We start from the raw sequence: 18242 nt of genomic DNA, 5'->3' as shown, positions 1-18242 counted from the left end.
ATCACGTAGTTTCCTTCAATTACCTCTTTCCCAAAGTCCTTTTCGTATTTTAGAAAATACAGCTCACTCTTCCAGCATCTTACTAAGGAGTATTACCCTGAGGTTTACATATTTCTGTGGTTTCAAACAAAGACATGATTAATCAAGCCGCCATAAAGCCACCTTAAGGCTCCCTGTTCTTTGTTTTGTTTTTTCTTATTCTTTCTCTTAAGCAAGAACAATGGCATTCAAAATGTTGAGTTGTTCAGAAATCAAATATATTGTGTAAAGTGGGCTGAGGAAATGGGAATTTTCCATTAATTCTGTAAAGAATGTAATGCTTTTGAAATATAGTCTAGAGAGGAAAAAAAGAAGGTATATTCTCAATAATTATACTTAGGATTTACATGTAAATAGAAAGAAAATACCTTCAAAGAGCCAAAACTGTAGTTTTCTGTCACATCAATTTAAATATAACTGAATGTTTTCCGGGAATACCAAACATTTTTCAGTTATACTGGCTCAAATCCACAGATAAATATCTTATACAATATTTTCTAGGTTTAGTGAATATAGTTCAATTCCATTATTCAATACCTATCCAATTATATAATATTATGAAATATTTACTCTAATTGCAGTCAATCTTCATTTTATGTCATCTTGTAAAATGTTCTCCACCTCTTATTATCAAAAAATAAAATTTAAGCCAGCTACTGGAAAAATCAATTTCAGCAGTCTACATCTGTCTATATACTAATGAAGTTATTTCTATTATATACACAATTTTTATTTTATTACATGGAATGCCAATTACTGGAGGTTTTAACATTCACAGATACACACGTTTACTAAAGAAAAACCTTTCTTTTTTTATCACATTGCTCTTACATAAATTCATAACCATAGATACAAATTATATTATTGCATTATTGTAAGTTAGTTAGAAACAACATGTCGATTTAAAATGCATATTAATTATATTAAATATAGAACACTTTAAATAAAAAAAGGCTGCTTCTAGTAAACTAGCTTTTAGAATTGCATTCCAGAATTTATGTTTCCAATGTATTTATAATACTTATTGAAGTACATATTAACATATTTATGTGAATTGAAAAATGAAGTAAGGCTTTTTCAGAAACACGTTTTTGATTGGTTTGACATTGAAGACAAATTCTTTTAAGTAGGTTAAATGATGGTTGTTTTCCATGAACTGAATAAAAAATATATAAATATTAATAGGATTAACATATTTTAGAAAAAATCATATTAGTGAAGGTATACTATAAGTGATATTTCAATGTTTTCAATCATGTCTTAATACACTGTATTAGACAAAGTACCTTATAAAAGTACTTTATAGGTGTACCTCCTAGAAAATGAGACAGTAAATAACTTGAATAAGTAACAAATACTTTTAAAAGTCAGGTAATTTCTAAAACTTTTACTTTTAACATAACTGAAAGAGGATATTACCTAGTTGTTAGTTGAAATATTATTAAAAATAATTGGATGAGGGAGGCGGGGTGGCTCAGTTGGCTAGAGGTGAGATCTGAACAACAGTGTTGCCAGTTCGATTCCCACATGGGCCAGTGAGCTGCACCCTCCACAACTAGATTGAAGACAACAAGCTGCAGCTGAGCTTCTGGAGGGGCGGATTGATGGCTTAGATGGTTAGAGTGCGAGCTCTCAACAACAAGGTTGCCGGTTCAATCCCCTCATGGGATGGTGGGCTGCGCCCTCTGCAACTAAAGATTGAAAACAGCAACTGGACTTGGAGCTGAGCTGCGCCCTCCACAACTAGACTGAAGGACAACGGCTTGGAGCTGATGGGGATCTGGAAAAACACAATGTCCCCCAATATTCCCCAATTTTAAAAAAAAAACAACCTGGATGAGAGTTCACAGTATAATTTTAGCACATAACTTGGAAGGAGTTCAAATCATAGAGTGATTGCTATAGAAATCTTATTGTTATAGCTCTAAACCACACATACATACAAACAGTTTCTCAGTGTTTAGATCAATAAAAGAAAACACTGGAAAACAAGTTATGCAATAAGTAACATTCATCCATGGATACTTGAAAGAACTGTATTTAAAAAGCCTCACACATGTTATTAGGTGATAGATTTCTAATAAAATCTTACTTTATATACAATTGTGCAGAAATAATAACTGTAATGTTAACTCAACCCAGAAGAAAAACATTAGCTGTTAAAAATATAAACATACAACTTCAGTTTATAAAAATATATTGCAAACAAATAAGATAAATGATGAATAAAAGATGCTCAGTCATAAAAACAGATGACATCTATATATTATTGTGTAGTAAAAGTGAATTGTTGGTACTGGTTTAAGGGGAAAAGTGAGTGATGTAAATTCTTCTTTGTAAAAGAGCAGCTTCCTCATGCATTTTGTAAATGAATGATGGCGGATATCAAATTGCTATGGTATTTTTATGCTTTTGGATTTATTTGAAAGAGTGATAAATTACATCTTTCACAGATATTTAACTTATATTCTTTTAAATGTTAAATTAAAATGTGTGATGATACAAAGTTTCTCTAAATAATTTTCGGAAAGACTTGAGTGTAAATTTGAGAATAAATGGTACACAGCAAAATACCTTAATAAAGATATTTTATACAGAGTAACTGTGGATATACAAACACATGAACAGACTTTAGAAGAAGGAAAGGAAAAAAATTACAAGGAAACTTTTCAAAAGAATGAGAGCTACAAGACAGATACTAGCCAAAGAAAGAGGTTATAATTTCATAGTCTTTGTGTCTCTGACAGAGCAGTCCTAGAGATAATTTATATTTTTCAAGTGAGTTAATAGGAAGAATTTTCTATAAGTAATATTTATAAATCTGTTATTTTAACTCACTGGAAACTTTTTAAGTAATTTGATGTATTATTTACTATAGTAATTATTAATAATTAATAATAATAATAATGACAGCAACAAGAATAATAATAGGCTTGAATACATTTGTAAATAAGAGCCATATAATTACATAAAGTGTGTTTTCATACAACTCAAAAATCCAATCTTGGAGACAGTCAATTTAATGATTTCACCCATTTTACTAATCAAACTGGATCATCTGCCTAGTCATTAAGGCTGACTGGCAGATTGCAAAACCTTCCCCATGTTGATAATTTTTACTCATAAATAAATGTGATAACGAGAGTTTCCCTTAGATATGGAAGGCACTCACTCCACAAATGGTGCACATTTCCTTATCAATATTATTTGAACTTAACCAATATTGTATAATACATTGTGAATAAGAATTTCATAAATATCTCCTGGTCGGAGCTGAATGAATTTGAATGGAAAAGCCATAGAATAATTTGGCAAGCCACAGAATCTATAAATTAGAGAACTGAGAGAACCACGAGACTAAAGTTATATTCTGGTTTCAAGTCCTTCATTACCAAAGAAAGAAATTTCACTTTTCTAAGTGTTTTGCATTTTGGCTACTGACGTGGGTACAAAAGGTTTGCAAACAACAAAGTCCTTTGACAAGTAATATATCTGCTGTGTGTTTCTGCATCTCAAAAATTCTCATCATTTTATTTCCTGACATAATATAGTCAGTCTTCAGGTATTTTGACCCATGATTCATTTCTAAAAGGGCACAGAAGTCTATATTTACAAGAGAGTTGTTGCAAAAAAGAATCACTCTAAAGTTTGATATAACACTATATTGATGAGATTTTTTGGTATTTTCCCCTAGATGTCAGTTTTGGAAGCCAGAAGCACACACACGCACTCACACTACAATTCAAAGCATTCACTGCATTGCTATGTTTATGTAAAACAGCTCAGAGCGATATCATCAAGGCTTTTCAATAAATCTCTGCTCTGTGGCCAAATATGACGAAAAAAATCTGTTCTGACACAGCCTGCAGGCAATTGAATTTATATCTCACACTGATGCACAAAGATTTTTCAAGTAGAAATTCCCTTGCCAAATTACTTAGCTCCCTGAACAGGGCACGCTGGTATTGGAAAACTTTTACAACATTCTTAAAAATGTTAGCACGAAATGAGACCTGTATGGAATCTGAAGTGAAGTTTTCTTTTAAAGTTACAATTTCAAGAAATCGGGCCCTCTGTAGGTATTTCTCAGCAGGATATTTGACAGAATTGAGAGATTTGTTGAGGAGGTGAGGTGGACAAATATAATAGTAAAGGCAATATTTTGAAGTGAAAAGATTTTCAATGAAATGATTTTCTCTGCAATAATAACCTGTATATAATCTGGACTATTTGGAAATTTAGTGTCTATTGCCTTTGGTAAATATTCTTATCTCCTTCACATTTTCAGGGATCCTTTGACAAGCAATTCTCCCTGAATGGCATTCACAAGTCTCCAGCATGCCACTAAAGTCCCCGTTAGGAAAAGTAACACTGTTCACCAGTACACGTTCTATAATCATTCTCAACACAGAGGCTCAACAAAGAGCCAAGCACTGAGGTCACACTGAGGTCACACTGCCTGGGCTCATTATCCAGTTGTGCCACTAGGTAGTGAATCAGTGTCACAGCCAGTATCTAGACCCTTCAGTGGATTCCCACCTCACGGTCTTCACATCCTGTGAAGTTCCCTCTCACATGTCACCAGGGTTGATCTGATGAACAATGGAAGAGATGGTTTGTCACTTCCAAAATTGGGTTAGAAAAGTCTCTCTTCCCTTCCCTTCCCTTCCCATCCCTCCACCCCCGCCCCCTTCATTTAGATCATGCATCTGGGAAAAGCCAGGAGCCAGGTCTCCAGGGCACGCCAGCACACCTGTGGAGAGGCACTTAGGATAGGGAACTGAAGTCCCTAATCCTCAGTCTGTTGGACTGAGAGAAACCTCATGGCACAGCTTGAGACCCTGAGCCAGAACTACCTTGCTAAATGCTCCTGGATTCTTCACCCTCAGAGGCTGTTGAGAAAACAAACAATTATTTTATGTTGCTAAGTTTTGGGGGTAATTTGTTATGCAGTAAAAGATGAGTGTACGTTGACTTGAGCAACGTATTTAAGCTCTCAACTTCATAAGCTTTCTCATCTGGAAAGTAGAGACGATAACAGCACCAACTTTATGGTGTTGTGAAGAGTGAAGAGATCCTTCGCTGAAAAGTGCAGCAGAGTGGTGGGTCCGGGTCATCCCTTCCTAAATGCTGCTTGTTGTTATTTACCTGCAGGGCTCCATCAGACCCCCCACCCAAGACGGAGATGAATACCATTTAATAGGAAATGTTGTTTAAAACACCCTTCACATATGTCTATTACCTTGATTGTGGTGATAGGTTTCTAGGTGTATGCATATATCCAAATCACCAAATTATATACAGTGCATATGTGCAGTTTTGTATATATCAACTATACCTCAACAAAGCTCTTAAAATAAATACAAATTAAAAGTACAACCACTTAGGGGCCGGCCCGGTGGCTCAAGTGGTTAGAGCTCTATGCTCCTAACTCCGAAGGCTGCCGGTTCGATTCCCACATGGGCCAGTGGGCTCTCAACCACAAGGTTGCCAGTTCAATTCCTCGAGTCCCGCAAGGGATGGTGGGCTGCGCCCCCTGCAACTAAAATTGAACACAGCACCCTGAGCTGAGCTGCCTTCCGGATGGCTCAGTTGGTTGGAGCGCATCCTCTCAACCACAAGGTTGCCGGTTCGACTCCCGCAAGGGATGGTGGGCTGCGCCCCCTGCAACTAGCAATGGCAACTGGACCTGGAGCTGAGCTGCGCCCTCCACAACTAAGACTGAAAGGACAACAACTTTACTTGGAAAAATGTCCTGGAAGTACACACTGTTCCCCTTCCCCAATAAAAATCTTAAAAAAAAAGTAAAACCACTTAAAAGACAAGCTAAATTTTCACCAAGATACTGAAAATTATGGCCATTGAAATATAATTAGTTCTATTGAAAAAATAAAAAAGATCCTGTCTTACATTTGAAAAAGGAGAGCAATACATTAAGATGGAGGAAACTAAATGGTAGTTTTTGACTCAAATTTGAACCTGAGGGAATTATGATATTGTAAGTTTTTGAGATTATAAAGTTCTTCCCCTGCTGGAGGAAAATAACTGGAATTGTGATTACAAAACAAAATCTGGGTTCAAAGCTGGTTCTGTCATTTATGACCTAAAGGAAGATCCTTAGTTTATCTACATCTAGCTGACCCATTTTTCCTGTGGATCATATACACTTGACAAAATAAGCTATGATGTGACCAGTGCTTCTCACAAGGTTGCTATGAAAATGTCCTGAAAGCAACTGCAGTGCATTGTGAGCGGTGGACTCGAAGGTACCTACAGCATCCTCCAGCCTTCACTCCCTTCTGTCTGGCTCTTCTCAAATGAGAGCTTCTGAGAACTTCTCAAATGAGATACGGCTCTGAAGTCCAGAAATCTGAAATAACTGTGAACATCTGGGTGGACATTTTGACACCATGAGTATCAGACAGAAGATGAGGTCACAGGAAAGGGAGACACCGATCTGGTCCAAAGGATGACTTTGAGATGAGCTTGAGGTGACCCACTACTCCCTTCTCTGCAGACCATCTGAAGGCCCTGTGATCACGTGTCTTAATCTTTTACAAGTTACCCCAAACTGCCCCAAAGACCTTGACTCAGATGAGAATGGTCCAAAACCAAAAGATAGTGCATTTTTTGGTCAGAAATCTCTAAGATGTTAGCAAATAGGAAGAATTAGGTGACATAAATCTTAAAAAGTAAGGGATCTTTATTTTTCATATTGCTCTCGGAAATCTCTCTAAAAGCTCTACATGTATTCCTTTTGCACTGCATCATCTGAAATGCTTTGCTTTTACCAGCTCTTTGTCAGATCCCTTCTTGATTATCCCCATATCTCTGATAATTAAGCCATTTTTTTGCCTTGTAAAAATCCTCTCTGGAAATATGATTCCGTACTCCCTCTAGGCACCTTTTTTCTTGAGCTCAACAGCCGCATCTTGACTGTGTCTGCACAATCCTACTGCCCTGCTGAGTTGGAAAATCCAATAGAATTAGTAATCCATTAATTTTAGTTAAAAAGTCATTTGCTTATAGAACTATCACGGCACAACCTCTGTGTTTTCAACTCTCATTCACACAGTTGTTTACACAGCCTTGTGGGAGCTGTAGAACTGCGTTTAAAATAAGTACCACCTCCTGCAGAAATTCATAGTAAAAGGAGGAATGAAGTCTGCCACTCAAGGCTCAAAGAACAACAACTGATCTTAATAATGGTGTCAAATTATTATTTGGAATCAGAGCTATGTAATGATGTCATTTCTAATGAAAATTTAAATGAGCCTTGAACTTTCGGCTCCTGACCACTGCTTCCACAGTTTTCAACAGTTGAAACTTGGGGTTACTGGTCCTAGAACAGTTATTTGCACTCATTACCGCTAAGAAAGTATTCTTGGTCATGTGTGGGCATCCATAAGGGCTGCAGGGAATAAAATGCCCAGGTCCACAAGCCTGTTGAGCTGAGATCAGTCTTAGGATACTGGCTTCTCACACCATGTATGCACAAGTCAAGCAAGGATTCTGCCTTGGAATCAATGTGTCAGAGGTTAAGATTATCCTCTCACAGGCCAGTCCCTGCCATGTGTGTACCAGAGGGTCTTCTGGGAGCATCGCATCTAGAGGCAGTAGGACTCCAGTTTGTAAAATCTGCCTTTTCTGAAGTAGCTTTATTTCACTTCTTAACAGCTTCTTCAACTCATTGTTTGATTTCTGCAGTCAAGCGACTAAAACAGATGGTGGGAATCAGGGGGTGGGTGGGGTAGAGTTGGCTCTTACAGTGAATGTTCTAGAAAGTCCCAAACCAGTAACCATAAACAGCCCCTGAGCTATCATCACAAAAACAAAACTGTGTGCCTTCTTTTGCCTCTTCAGGCTACCTTTTTTGAGATTTCTTTTTTCCTTTAAAGGCTGATTTTACATTAATTCATTTTCTCTATAGGAAAAGAGAAAAAAAAAGACAAAAATGAAATTCAAGAGGATTCTGCCCCCAAAACTTTCAACTGTTTAGAATTTCATGACTTATGTGATCTAACAGGTCATCTGCTTCAGTCTATATCTTTCTTTGTTCTGATTCGCTGCCTTTCCTCCAGCATTTTACAGAAGAAGAAAGTATGGGTCGAAAATGCTTTCCAAGGCCAAACACATAGTTATGCTCCATCAAGTAATAAAATACTAGAAACGTGTAAGTAAATCTACATCTCTCCAGGAATCGCTCTCAGCCAAAGAAGTCGCTCACCCAGGTTACACCCCACTTCCTAGGCGCAGCCTACATCAATGACTACTTAAGACAAGGTACAGCAGCTCATACCCCCAGCCTCATTTGGGACAACTCTGAGGGACAATCCCAGCATAAGAGCAAGCTGTAGGGTCAGCTAAGCCTGCCATTAAACTGTATCACCAGTTCAATTTCTCCCTGCCCCCAATCCGGCACCCCTCACTCTCCCAGGTGTTATTCCAGAAAACATTTGCTAATAAAAGCCTGTGTTTTACACTCTATCTCAGAGTCTGATTACCAGGAAACCCAGCATATAACCTTCACCTACCCTTTAAAGATTCAGGAAAGTTAAACTGATGCTTCTCATTTCTTAAAATTTTATTTATAATAAGGAACAAACATCTAAAACAATTCTTTGGCCATTGTAACAAAATAGTCAGCCTTTGCCACCATTTTACAGCAAGGAGCTGTGGACTAGGGAATCAAATTACCTGGTTCTCCTGCCTATGCTATCATCGAGTATGCTTCTCATGAGTGTCAGCTTACTTAGCTGTGAAATGTGTTCGAGGGAAAGAAGTACATATTCCACATGATGTTTTCAACCGAGAAGTCTACTCTTAGATAAATAAGCAGATTTTTCGCACTGCAATAAAATTAAACACGTCTCCCTGTGGGTTTTAAGAACAAAACATATTTTAAATTGTCTATAGTTTATCTGCTAATCGACATTTTATAGAGCATGGTTGAGAAATGTCAAAGAAGAGGGGAAAATAATCTTACAAAAATAATGATTCTTAAGTGAAACAGCAAACATCTTTATACATGTGACAAGAAATCTGCACAATGTTATGCTTTGGTTTATACGAGACTTGATACAAGACTTGATCCCTTAGTAAATCTAAATAATTACAAGTGGGGCTGTCAGTACAGCTACTATTGTGAATAAAATCATAACCCTGACAAGATACAGATCTATAATTTTTCAGCATAGTTATCTAAGGCCTTATCAGTCATGTCAATTGCAAAGATCCTATTTTATTTATCAGAAATCTTCAGAATTTTTAAGTTAACTTGAATTCTATGTTGAAGTAATTTCCTTGTGTTAGATAGAGTCTTACCAACACAGGGCTCGGAGATAACAAAGACTGTAATGTGACAGTATTATTTCAAAAGATATATATTCTATTGACTCTTCATTTCTTCTTGAAGTTTTATTTAAGTATAATAAAACTGGAATATCCTAAGTAGTTCTCCATGATTTTTCAGAGTGAAATGCCTACTAACCATCATCCAGGGCATGCGGTAGAAACTATTAGAAGCTGCCCCAGCGATTTTTCCAGTTACTAATCACCTCTCAAGAGTAACTGCCCTGTGAATTCTAACCCCATAGATTATTTTGCTTGTATGGGAGCTTTACTTAAATTGAATCATGTAGATATGTTACGTTTCTATCTTGCAACCTTATATCTGTAAGATTCTCCATATTGTTTGTGTCATTTCAGTTTGTTCATTTTCATTATTGCATGGGATTCTACTATATGAATATATTACACTGTAATGAAGATATGACATCATGAGTAGTACTGCCACACACAATCAGGTACATGCCTTTTGGTGAGCATATCATGTATTTCTGCTGGACATGTATCTAAAAGTAGAATCTATTTAAGAATGGTATTGCTGGGTCAGAGTATCCTTATAAATTCTGTAGAACAATTTAACTTTAAAATCATGTACATATAGTATATGATAATTTTAAAAATAATAAAAAAAACAAATTGGTAGTTCTTTTAGGGCCACCATTTGTGTAGAGTATGACACTAGGAATAAGAGAAGGGGACATTTTCTTTTTTTTTTTTTTAAGTCATACAACAATTTAGAGCTTGAGGTTACAGCATGAGGCAGCACAGTGCTGTGAATAGACCAAAAGCAGGTTTTTGGGTTCTGACTCTCAGAATCTTAGTTTTCATATTTGTAAATTGAAGATGCTATCATAAAAAAAAGAATATAAATAATATAAGGCATGCAAAGCATCTTTAACCTTCGAAAAGCAGTGTACTACAGAGGTTCAGAGGTACCCAGGTGTGTTTTAGGATAAGTTTCTTAAACTGTCTGAGTTTCTATTTCCCGTTTGTCAAATCAGAATAATTTTGTCATATGATAACATTATGAGGATTAAATAAAATAATAATTAGCAAGGTATTTAGTAAATGAATAACATTCAGAAGTTCTCAATATTTGCTAGATTCCATTTCATTTCTCTTTCTAAGCTCTTTGTTTCTCTTACTGTTCAATGTAAACAGTTGGAATTGCCTTTAATAGATCAGAAAATTTTATTAGAAGATCGTTTATCTATAACTGATTTTAAAAAGCCCCAAAACACTGATGAGTTGCAAACACAAGACATTCTTACAATACATTGACTTCTTTATTGAGTCCTGTGACAGATATTTAGAAAGCACTAATTCTTGCTACAATGTGTGAATATGAAGATTAATTTGGTACATTCTCTCCCTATCATGTAATCTACAACCTGTTAGAGTAGGGAAGATTTGGACCCGAATACCTAAGAAGATGAGGCAGTACTATGCATAGTTAATGCCACAAAAGTGGGATAAAGAAATGCTATTCAAATATGAGAAAGGAAGCCATCATTTCTGGGTGGAGTAATCAGAAAATATATAATTTATGAGAGCATCAGTATCTGCTGTGGTCTTTGAAAGATGCATAGAACTTTGTTAGGTAGAGATAGCCACTGAGTGATTCCAAAAGGAAAGACGTGTTCAGAAGGAAACAATAAGTAAAAGGCAATGTATATTAGTGGACTGGCAAATGTAGACTCGTACCTAATATGCTAAGGAGTTTGAAAATTTTTCTTGGTAGACAATAGAGAGTCATTGGGGAAATGTATGGAGTAGAATGCCATGTTTAAGTTGCTTTAGGGAAAAATCTGGCAAGTAGAATATAAAAGAATCTGGAAGACACTAGAGAGAGGAATACTAATTAGGAAGCTGTTTCGATAGTTCAGATGTGAGATCATAATGAATAGAATAAAAATATGACTCTTGGGAATGAGGAGGTAACCAGAGATTCAAAAGATATTGCGGAAGAAAGATCAATGGGGTATGGGAACTTATGGGATGAGAAAGATATATATTCGACACAAAGGCCCACAAAGATACTAAAGCACGATGATTTTTAAGAAAAAAGCTATAGATGATTGGCACAGATAGAACCTAGTTACAAGAGAAAAGTGGCTGGAGGAAAAAAAATAGAGGCAGCTAAGTGTACAAAGTCTCTGTATGTAGTGAGAAGAATGAAAGAAAGAGGACGAAAGTTTTACAAACTATTACAGTGGGGAGCATAATGATTACAGTGCAGAACTCTGAAGCCAGACCTTCTGAGTCCAAATTCTGGCTCCGTCATTTACTCACTGTGTGAATTCAAGCTAGGTACTTAAACTCTTCAAACCTCAGCTCACTTATCACTAATAATAATAGTGTCTACCCCATGAGTTGAACAGTTGGCATTCATTATAAATTCCATGTAAGTTTTTGCACTCATTATAATAAAACTGAGAGATGTATTGGAGTATAGAGGAGGTATGATGTACAGTAAATAGAAGGAAAGAACCATTAATTCATTCATTTGATTAAATTGAATGGACTGTGCTTACCACATGCTGGCTCTGTTCTGGGTATTGAGGATATGAAGTGATCAAAACCGGCAAAATCTCTGCCTTCATACAGATTGCATTAAAATATGGGACACAAATAATAAATAACACAAAAATGCAAGTAAGATGGGCATACACAATAAAGAAAAATGAAGCAGAATAAAGAGCATTGAGAGTGACCAAAGATGCTATGCTAGGCAATGGTCATTGAAGACTTATTTGTGGTAGTGATGGCTGCACACAGACCTGAATGATATGAGGGAATAGCTATGTAAACATCTATGGAAAGAAATTCCAGGCAAAGAGAAGAACAAGTGGAAAGTCCCTGAGGTGGAATGTGCATTATTATCCAGAAAACAGAGAGGAGGGTCTATGTGACTGGAATGGATCACTGAGAGGAGTAGCAGGGATAAGGTCAGAGGCTGGACACAGGGCTCCTTGCAGGACATGGTAAAATCACTCGATTTTGTTCTACATGTGATGGAAAGTCAAAAGGAGTAACATGATCTAATTCACATATTGAAAGGCTGAAGTATAGAGAGCTTACTGTAGGGTGAAGAGCTAAAGAAAGGGCAGTTAGCAATCAAAACAGCGTCATAATGAGTATTCCTCTCTCTAGTGTCTTCCACATTCTTTTGTATTCTACTTGCCAGACTTTTCACTACTACTATAGTTCAGTAGCTATAGTCTGTAATCTGTAAGAGATGGTGGTGGCTTGGATATAGGCAGGTCAATGAAATGGGAAGATTTAGACAGGTTTTGAAAGCAAGAACTATAGAATTTGGTGAAAGATTGAATTTGGGGTGAGAGAAAATCAGAATAAAGAAGCATGAAACTAAAGCTTTTAATAAGAGTGAATGAATCAACAATGTTACCATGTATTAAATGGAGAAAAATAGTAGGAGGATCAAGTTTGGAGTTGGGGGAAGGGAGTGATGGGAGAGCAAGATTTCCATTTGAACACAGATGGCTTGCCTATTAGACAGCCATTTGGAGAAATGGAGTCAGTATTTGATATGGAAGTTGATGTGCATTCTGGGAAGAGATTAAGCTACAGATAAAGTTGGGGAGTAATGAGCATTTAGAAGGCACGAAGGGCATTGGTACTAGATGATCATCTAAGAAGCTAGTGTAGATAGAAAAGAGAAGCTTAAAGATTGAGCCCTGGGACACTCTTTGACTCTCAGTGACTGGGAGGAAGAGCAGGAATGAGTACAGGATACTGAGAAGGAGCAGCTGGTGGGACTGGAAGAAAACCAGGAGCACTTAGTATACTACAAGTCAAGTGAACAAAGTGTTTCAGGAAAAAGAGTGAGAAGCTATGTCACATTTTGCTGAGCACCTGAGAATTAACCATTTGATTCGCACAAGGTGGAGCTTACTAATCACCATGGCAACCCAATTATGGCTTCAGTGGAGGACTGGGAAACTGTATTAAAACCAATGAGGAAGGTTAAAAGAGAAAAAAGTAAGTATACATAACTTTCAAAGGAGGTTTTTCAGGAAAGCAGAGGAATGAGGTTTTAGTAGGAGGGAAAAGTGGTATCAAGTGAAAATTGTTGTAAAACAGGAGCTGTGAGAGAATGTTTGTATTCCTATTGGAGTTATCAGTAGGAGGGAAAACTGATGATACAGAAAAGGGAAGGGATACTTACAGAAGAGTCCCTAAGTGTGTAAGAGAGGATGTCCACAAGGGAAAGAGCTGGCCTCAGATAGCACAAACGGATCAAACAGATTTGATGGAAACATAAGGATGCCATTTCTGAATGCTTCTCTTTTCTTGGTGATATAAGAAGCAAGATTTTTAGCTGAGAGTGGGGAAGAGAAAGGTATTGGGAGACTGAAAAGTAAGAATAGGTATATGACATTTACCGTATAAAGTGATAAAATGAATGGCTAGACAAATAAAGTGGCATTTCAAAGTAGATGACAGTTCACCATGGATTTGTGGTCATAAACTCCTAGTAGGCAGGTTATATGTTTTCTCCAGACAAAGTCAGCAGTTAAGGTACAAGTAAGAGTTGGTAGAGGAGCTGATTTAACTAGGATTGAGTGTTTTCAGGTGCCATGATGGGGAAGGAAGACCAAGGGAGATGAGGGTGTTTGCGAGGGAGTAAAAATAATCAATGACGATGGATCGGAAGCTGAGGTTGGATGGATGTGAGGACATGAGGCAATGAGGAACACTGGGAAGACGGCAGAATTAATGGATTGGAGGTTGTAGTGGGATTGAAGAATTGTCGGCAAGGGGGCAATCAAATAAGTGAGGAGGAAAACAATAATGTGCTGGAAAAAGGGATGATAGAAACGGACATTTTGCAGGGGGTGCAATTATTAGTTTAGTGTGTGACATGGAATTGATGAAGTGAGGTGGGAAAGAGCCAATATCATTTCAGGAAACATAAAGGAACTAACTGTTGAGGGCACTGGATGGATTGTCTGCATAGATATTGTATCTACCAAGATTGAGCACAGAGGCAATTGGAAAAGAAGTGATCCCCAGACACTAATATCTTCAGTGAATATGGGATTATGACAGAAAACTTCAGCAAGAAGTGGGTAGTAAGTGAGTATCTGTCAATGATTGCTTCAAGGTTGCTAGATTATTTAAGTCTGAAAATTGGAACCACCGAAAAAGTAAAAAAAAAAAAAAAAAAAAGATATGAAGGTGATCATTAGTATAAGATAAATAATACTGACAGAAATTTCAGCTTTTTACATCAATTCATATTTTTTTGTAATTTCTTACATGTATAGCTGTTTGCCACACCATTTCATGGTATACAACAAATACAATAATAACAGTACAAATTCTGACTTCTATTTACAAATACTATGATTTTAGTCATTCTTCATTTTGTCCATTTGCCAAGAAAGTTCAGGGAAAGCTTTAATTAGTTTCTGATAATTGATATAGGAGATATACAATCAGAAAGCACTTCCTTTCTTCACCGTGGCACTAATCTTTACTCACCAGGATTGTTGGACTGGGTGTCCATAGGAATCATGAGTTTGGCCCGGGTAGCTCGGCGTGCAGCCAGTGACCTCTCCAGAGTGGACATGGAGCTCGTTGCTTCTTCAGTATCTTGACCTAAAAGAAAAAGAATATTCCTGAGAGAAGCACCATCTTCAGTGATATAATGCTTTTCATCATTTCTAGCCAGGCACTCCAATGCCTTTCTTCTTTTTATTGAAGTTTTAAATGATAATATCTACTTTCTTGTTATCCAATCAATAAACTTTTACTGTAAAAATATAAATAAAATATACCTTAACCTCTTTACCCAGAAAATACATTATTTATATTTTGTTATGTATAATTTTTGCACATGTATGTGAAAGTGAGAAGGTATATATAATATTATTTTTCAAAAGTGGCATCGTATGATATTTTGTAAACTTCTTAAGATAATAACATGAAAATCTTTCTCTGTCAATAAATAAGTCGGTAATATAATGTTTAATAGCACAATAACATTCAATTGTATGAATTTACCACAATTTATGCAATGAGTACTTAAGGTCCAAAGACATTAAATCTTATTATAAAAATACAAAAAAAAATTAAACTGCTTTCTTCAAAAGTAAAGTTAGGCATATTTATATAAATATATTATGATTCAATAAAATGTCATACTAAACAGTCATTACAATAATGAGAAAGGATGATACATGCAGATTTGAAAAGTTAGTAAGAATATATGTGGAGATAAACAAAATGAAGTTCTGAATGGTGTGTCACTAAAAAGTACACTACTCCACTACTCATTGACATGGAGTTTTGTTTTTTTAACCAGAACAGCACAGAGAACACTTAATGTAACATAAAGTATAAGTAGCAGGACTTTCAATGCTACTTTTCAGGGTATTGTAGAGTTGAAAAGTAGATCCTCAAATTAAAAACAAGTATTCTCTTATTTAAAGAAAAAAGCTATTATTTGGAGTTAAACTTCTCCCAGGACTTATTGAGAGACGTTAAATCGAGTCCGGCTGGTTCCAAATGTCATCTGAGTGTACAAAAAATAAGGGAAAAATCAAGAAGGAGTTCTAAAAATCATTGGCAAAACCTTCTGAGGGCTGAGAAACAACTTTACCCCCTCCACTGGAAGGCAGGGGTGCGCTCCACTCCTGATGTCCAGTAAGGAACAAAGACACAAAAATAAATACCTGTAAAGTGTTCAGGTTCCTGCAAAAGAAATCTGCCTTTCATTCATTCTCCAAGTAGAAGTCTGTTCATAGAACAGGCTTGCTGGTCTACCCGGTGTCTATTTAAACAGCGGAAGTGGTTTCTGAACAGAGCAAGGCTTTAGAGAGGACCGGCGTGGATTCTAAGTGCTCTCATTATTTGTCCTGACAAAGACATAGATGCTTCTTTTGATCAAGTGGGCACTTGGAACATTGGAGAGGCTTGAGTTCTCTTGCTGGAATTCACCAAGGTGGAACTGACCCAACAGAGGACCAATGAGGGTAAAGGTAGAGCTGGTCCTGATGGGAGAGGGTTAAGCCCTGACTTGATATCCCAAATCATGGAATTGACCAGTGGAGGAATCCCACAGGGTCTCATAAAGAATTCATACTTGTGTTTCATAAGAGACCTGGAATTTGGAGGCTACATAAGGATAGCCCAAGTGCCCAGAGTAGTGAAGAACTTCAAACTGTCCTTTCTTCTCTCCCTCCTCCCCTTTCTCCCCTTCTCCTCTTCACTTCCCCTCCGCATCCCTTCACATCGCCAGGAAGAGCAGGTAGGAGGAATAAGTAAAGGCATTTCTGAGATAGACTGCACTTCCTTCTTCTGTCTCTCCCCACCACTCCATTTCACTCCAAGGTATTAAAGAACTTAAGGAATAAACTGTGACTCCAGTCCTGAGAGCCAAAGTCTAGCTGGTTGTAAGGGAAAAAAGAATCCTTAGTTTAAACTTTGGATTGTAGTTTTTAATAGAACTGAACTGTAGTTTTATAACTGATTATGACAGAAAAGTTAGAGACTCTGCTTGAGATATTATTTAAGGTCTAGAAAAGGAATACTCAGAAAGTCATGATTAAAAATCAGTAACTGAAGTCTCAGTACTGGTTAAGTCTCGTTGACTAGTTACACATTCAAACAACTAAAATACTGTAATTTGGTTTAAAAACAACAGCTACTCATTCTGCAAACACATCATGAGTAGACCAAGAGATTTTTGGTGAGAGTACTTGGTTACTTTTTCAACTTCCCATAGGCATTTTGAAAATATGAGGACCCACAGAAAGTGAAGTATTTTACCACCACTTTCTAGATTTCTTAGTTATTCTGGGACATAGATTGTTCTGCAACAATTTACTAAACTAGGCTTTTTCCTTTAAAGCACTGTGTATACCAGCAGAGCCTTCAGTTAGACTCCCTCAGTCTAGCTAGTCACCATATAATGTGATTGCATGGGTTGACAGTTGATCTCTGTGGTAATAAAGGCAAAGCAACAAAACAGTCAATGTTTTCAGACTTTAAGTTCCCTGATATGATTTTTTTTTTAAAGCAAGGAATTGACTGCACATTTAAAATCAACGTTCAATTATCCACAGACATGAAGAACTAAATAAAATGCATAGATGTCTTCAAATTTATTGCCTTGACAAAACTTTGATTCAAAATTTCACAAAAAGCAAAAAATTCATTTAGGCTTCACATTTCAGTATTTCCCAACGCTATCACCTCTTACCTCTTAGAAGTGTCATGAAGCATAGGCAATTATAAATGACAGGTGACAGAGTGATGGGATTGAAAGTAAAGCAGGTTAAATTAATCAAATTTACATCAGATTATTTTTAACTATCAGTAACCTACAAATCAAAGGGAAGGAGACCTCCATAAAAGGAAGTGGGGAACAGCATGGTAGGGTTCAGAATGGGATGATTTTCCTAATGTCAGAGAGGAGAGAGTTACCTGAATGCGAGGTGCTTTTGCTCCCCAGTTGTGTTTCTGACTGGCTGTGACTGACCGGTGTGAGGTCTTGGCAACTTTGGTTGGGGGAGTCCCTTCCCGTAGGGTCAGTGCCTGATGGCTTCTCAATGTTTTTCATCTCCATCTCCTCATGATGTATCCAAAGGTCAGGGGGCCGCAGGTCCTTCTGGCTGCCCTTCCTTTTGCCAACACTGTGGGTGGCCCGTTTCCTACAGAACAAAATTAGAAGGCAAATGAGAGTGCCTCTCTATTCAATGGCCCTTCCTCTCTTTTCTCTGTCAATTCAAGGTAGAAGCAGGGAAAGGAAACAAAAGTGCTCCCAGGAGAAAACCTGTGAAATCCAGGAATTCGCAGGCTTGTCTTGGCTGCCTTTCCTCTTTTCC

General features: G+C 37.0%; 1 protein-coding gene across 3 annotated transcripts in view; it reads right to left on the bottom strand.

Annotated features, from left to right (window-relative positions):
* DCC (DCC netrin 1 receptor) overlaps positions 1-18242 on the bottom strand; it is a 1044138-nt gene that overhangs the window by 38686 nt on the left and 987210 nt on the right. For all 3 annotated transcript variants that reach the window (XM_019721869.3, XM_074339961.2, XM_074339962.2), the window contains exons 24-25: positions 17842-18068; positions 14896-15012 (exon numbers count right to left, since the gene is read on the bottom strand). In XM_019721869.3, coding sequence (XP_019577428.3) covers positions 14896-15012; positions 17842-18068 — 344 coding nt within the window. The remainder of the gene's footprint in view (positions 1-14895; positions 15013-17841; positions 18069-18242) is intronic.

This window comes from Rhinolophus sinicus, chromosome 4 (assembly GCF_057876585.1).
Source record: "Rhinolophus sinicus isolate RSI-liver-muscle chromosome 4, RSI-T2T, whole genome shotgun sequence".
NCBI lineage: Eukaryota > Metazoa > Chordata > Mammalia > Chiroptera > Rhinolophidae > Rhinolophus > Rhinolophus sinicus.
The sequence above is the reverse complement of the archived record's forward strand: the minus strand, read 5'-3'. Positions and strand labels throughout refer to the sequence as shown.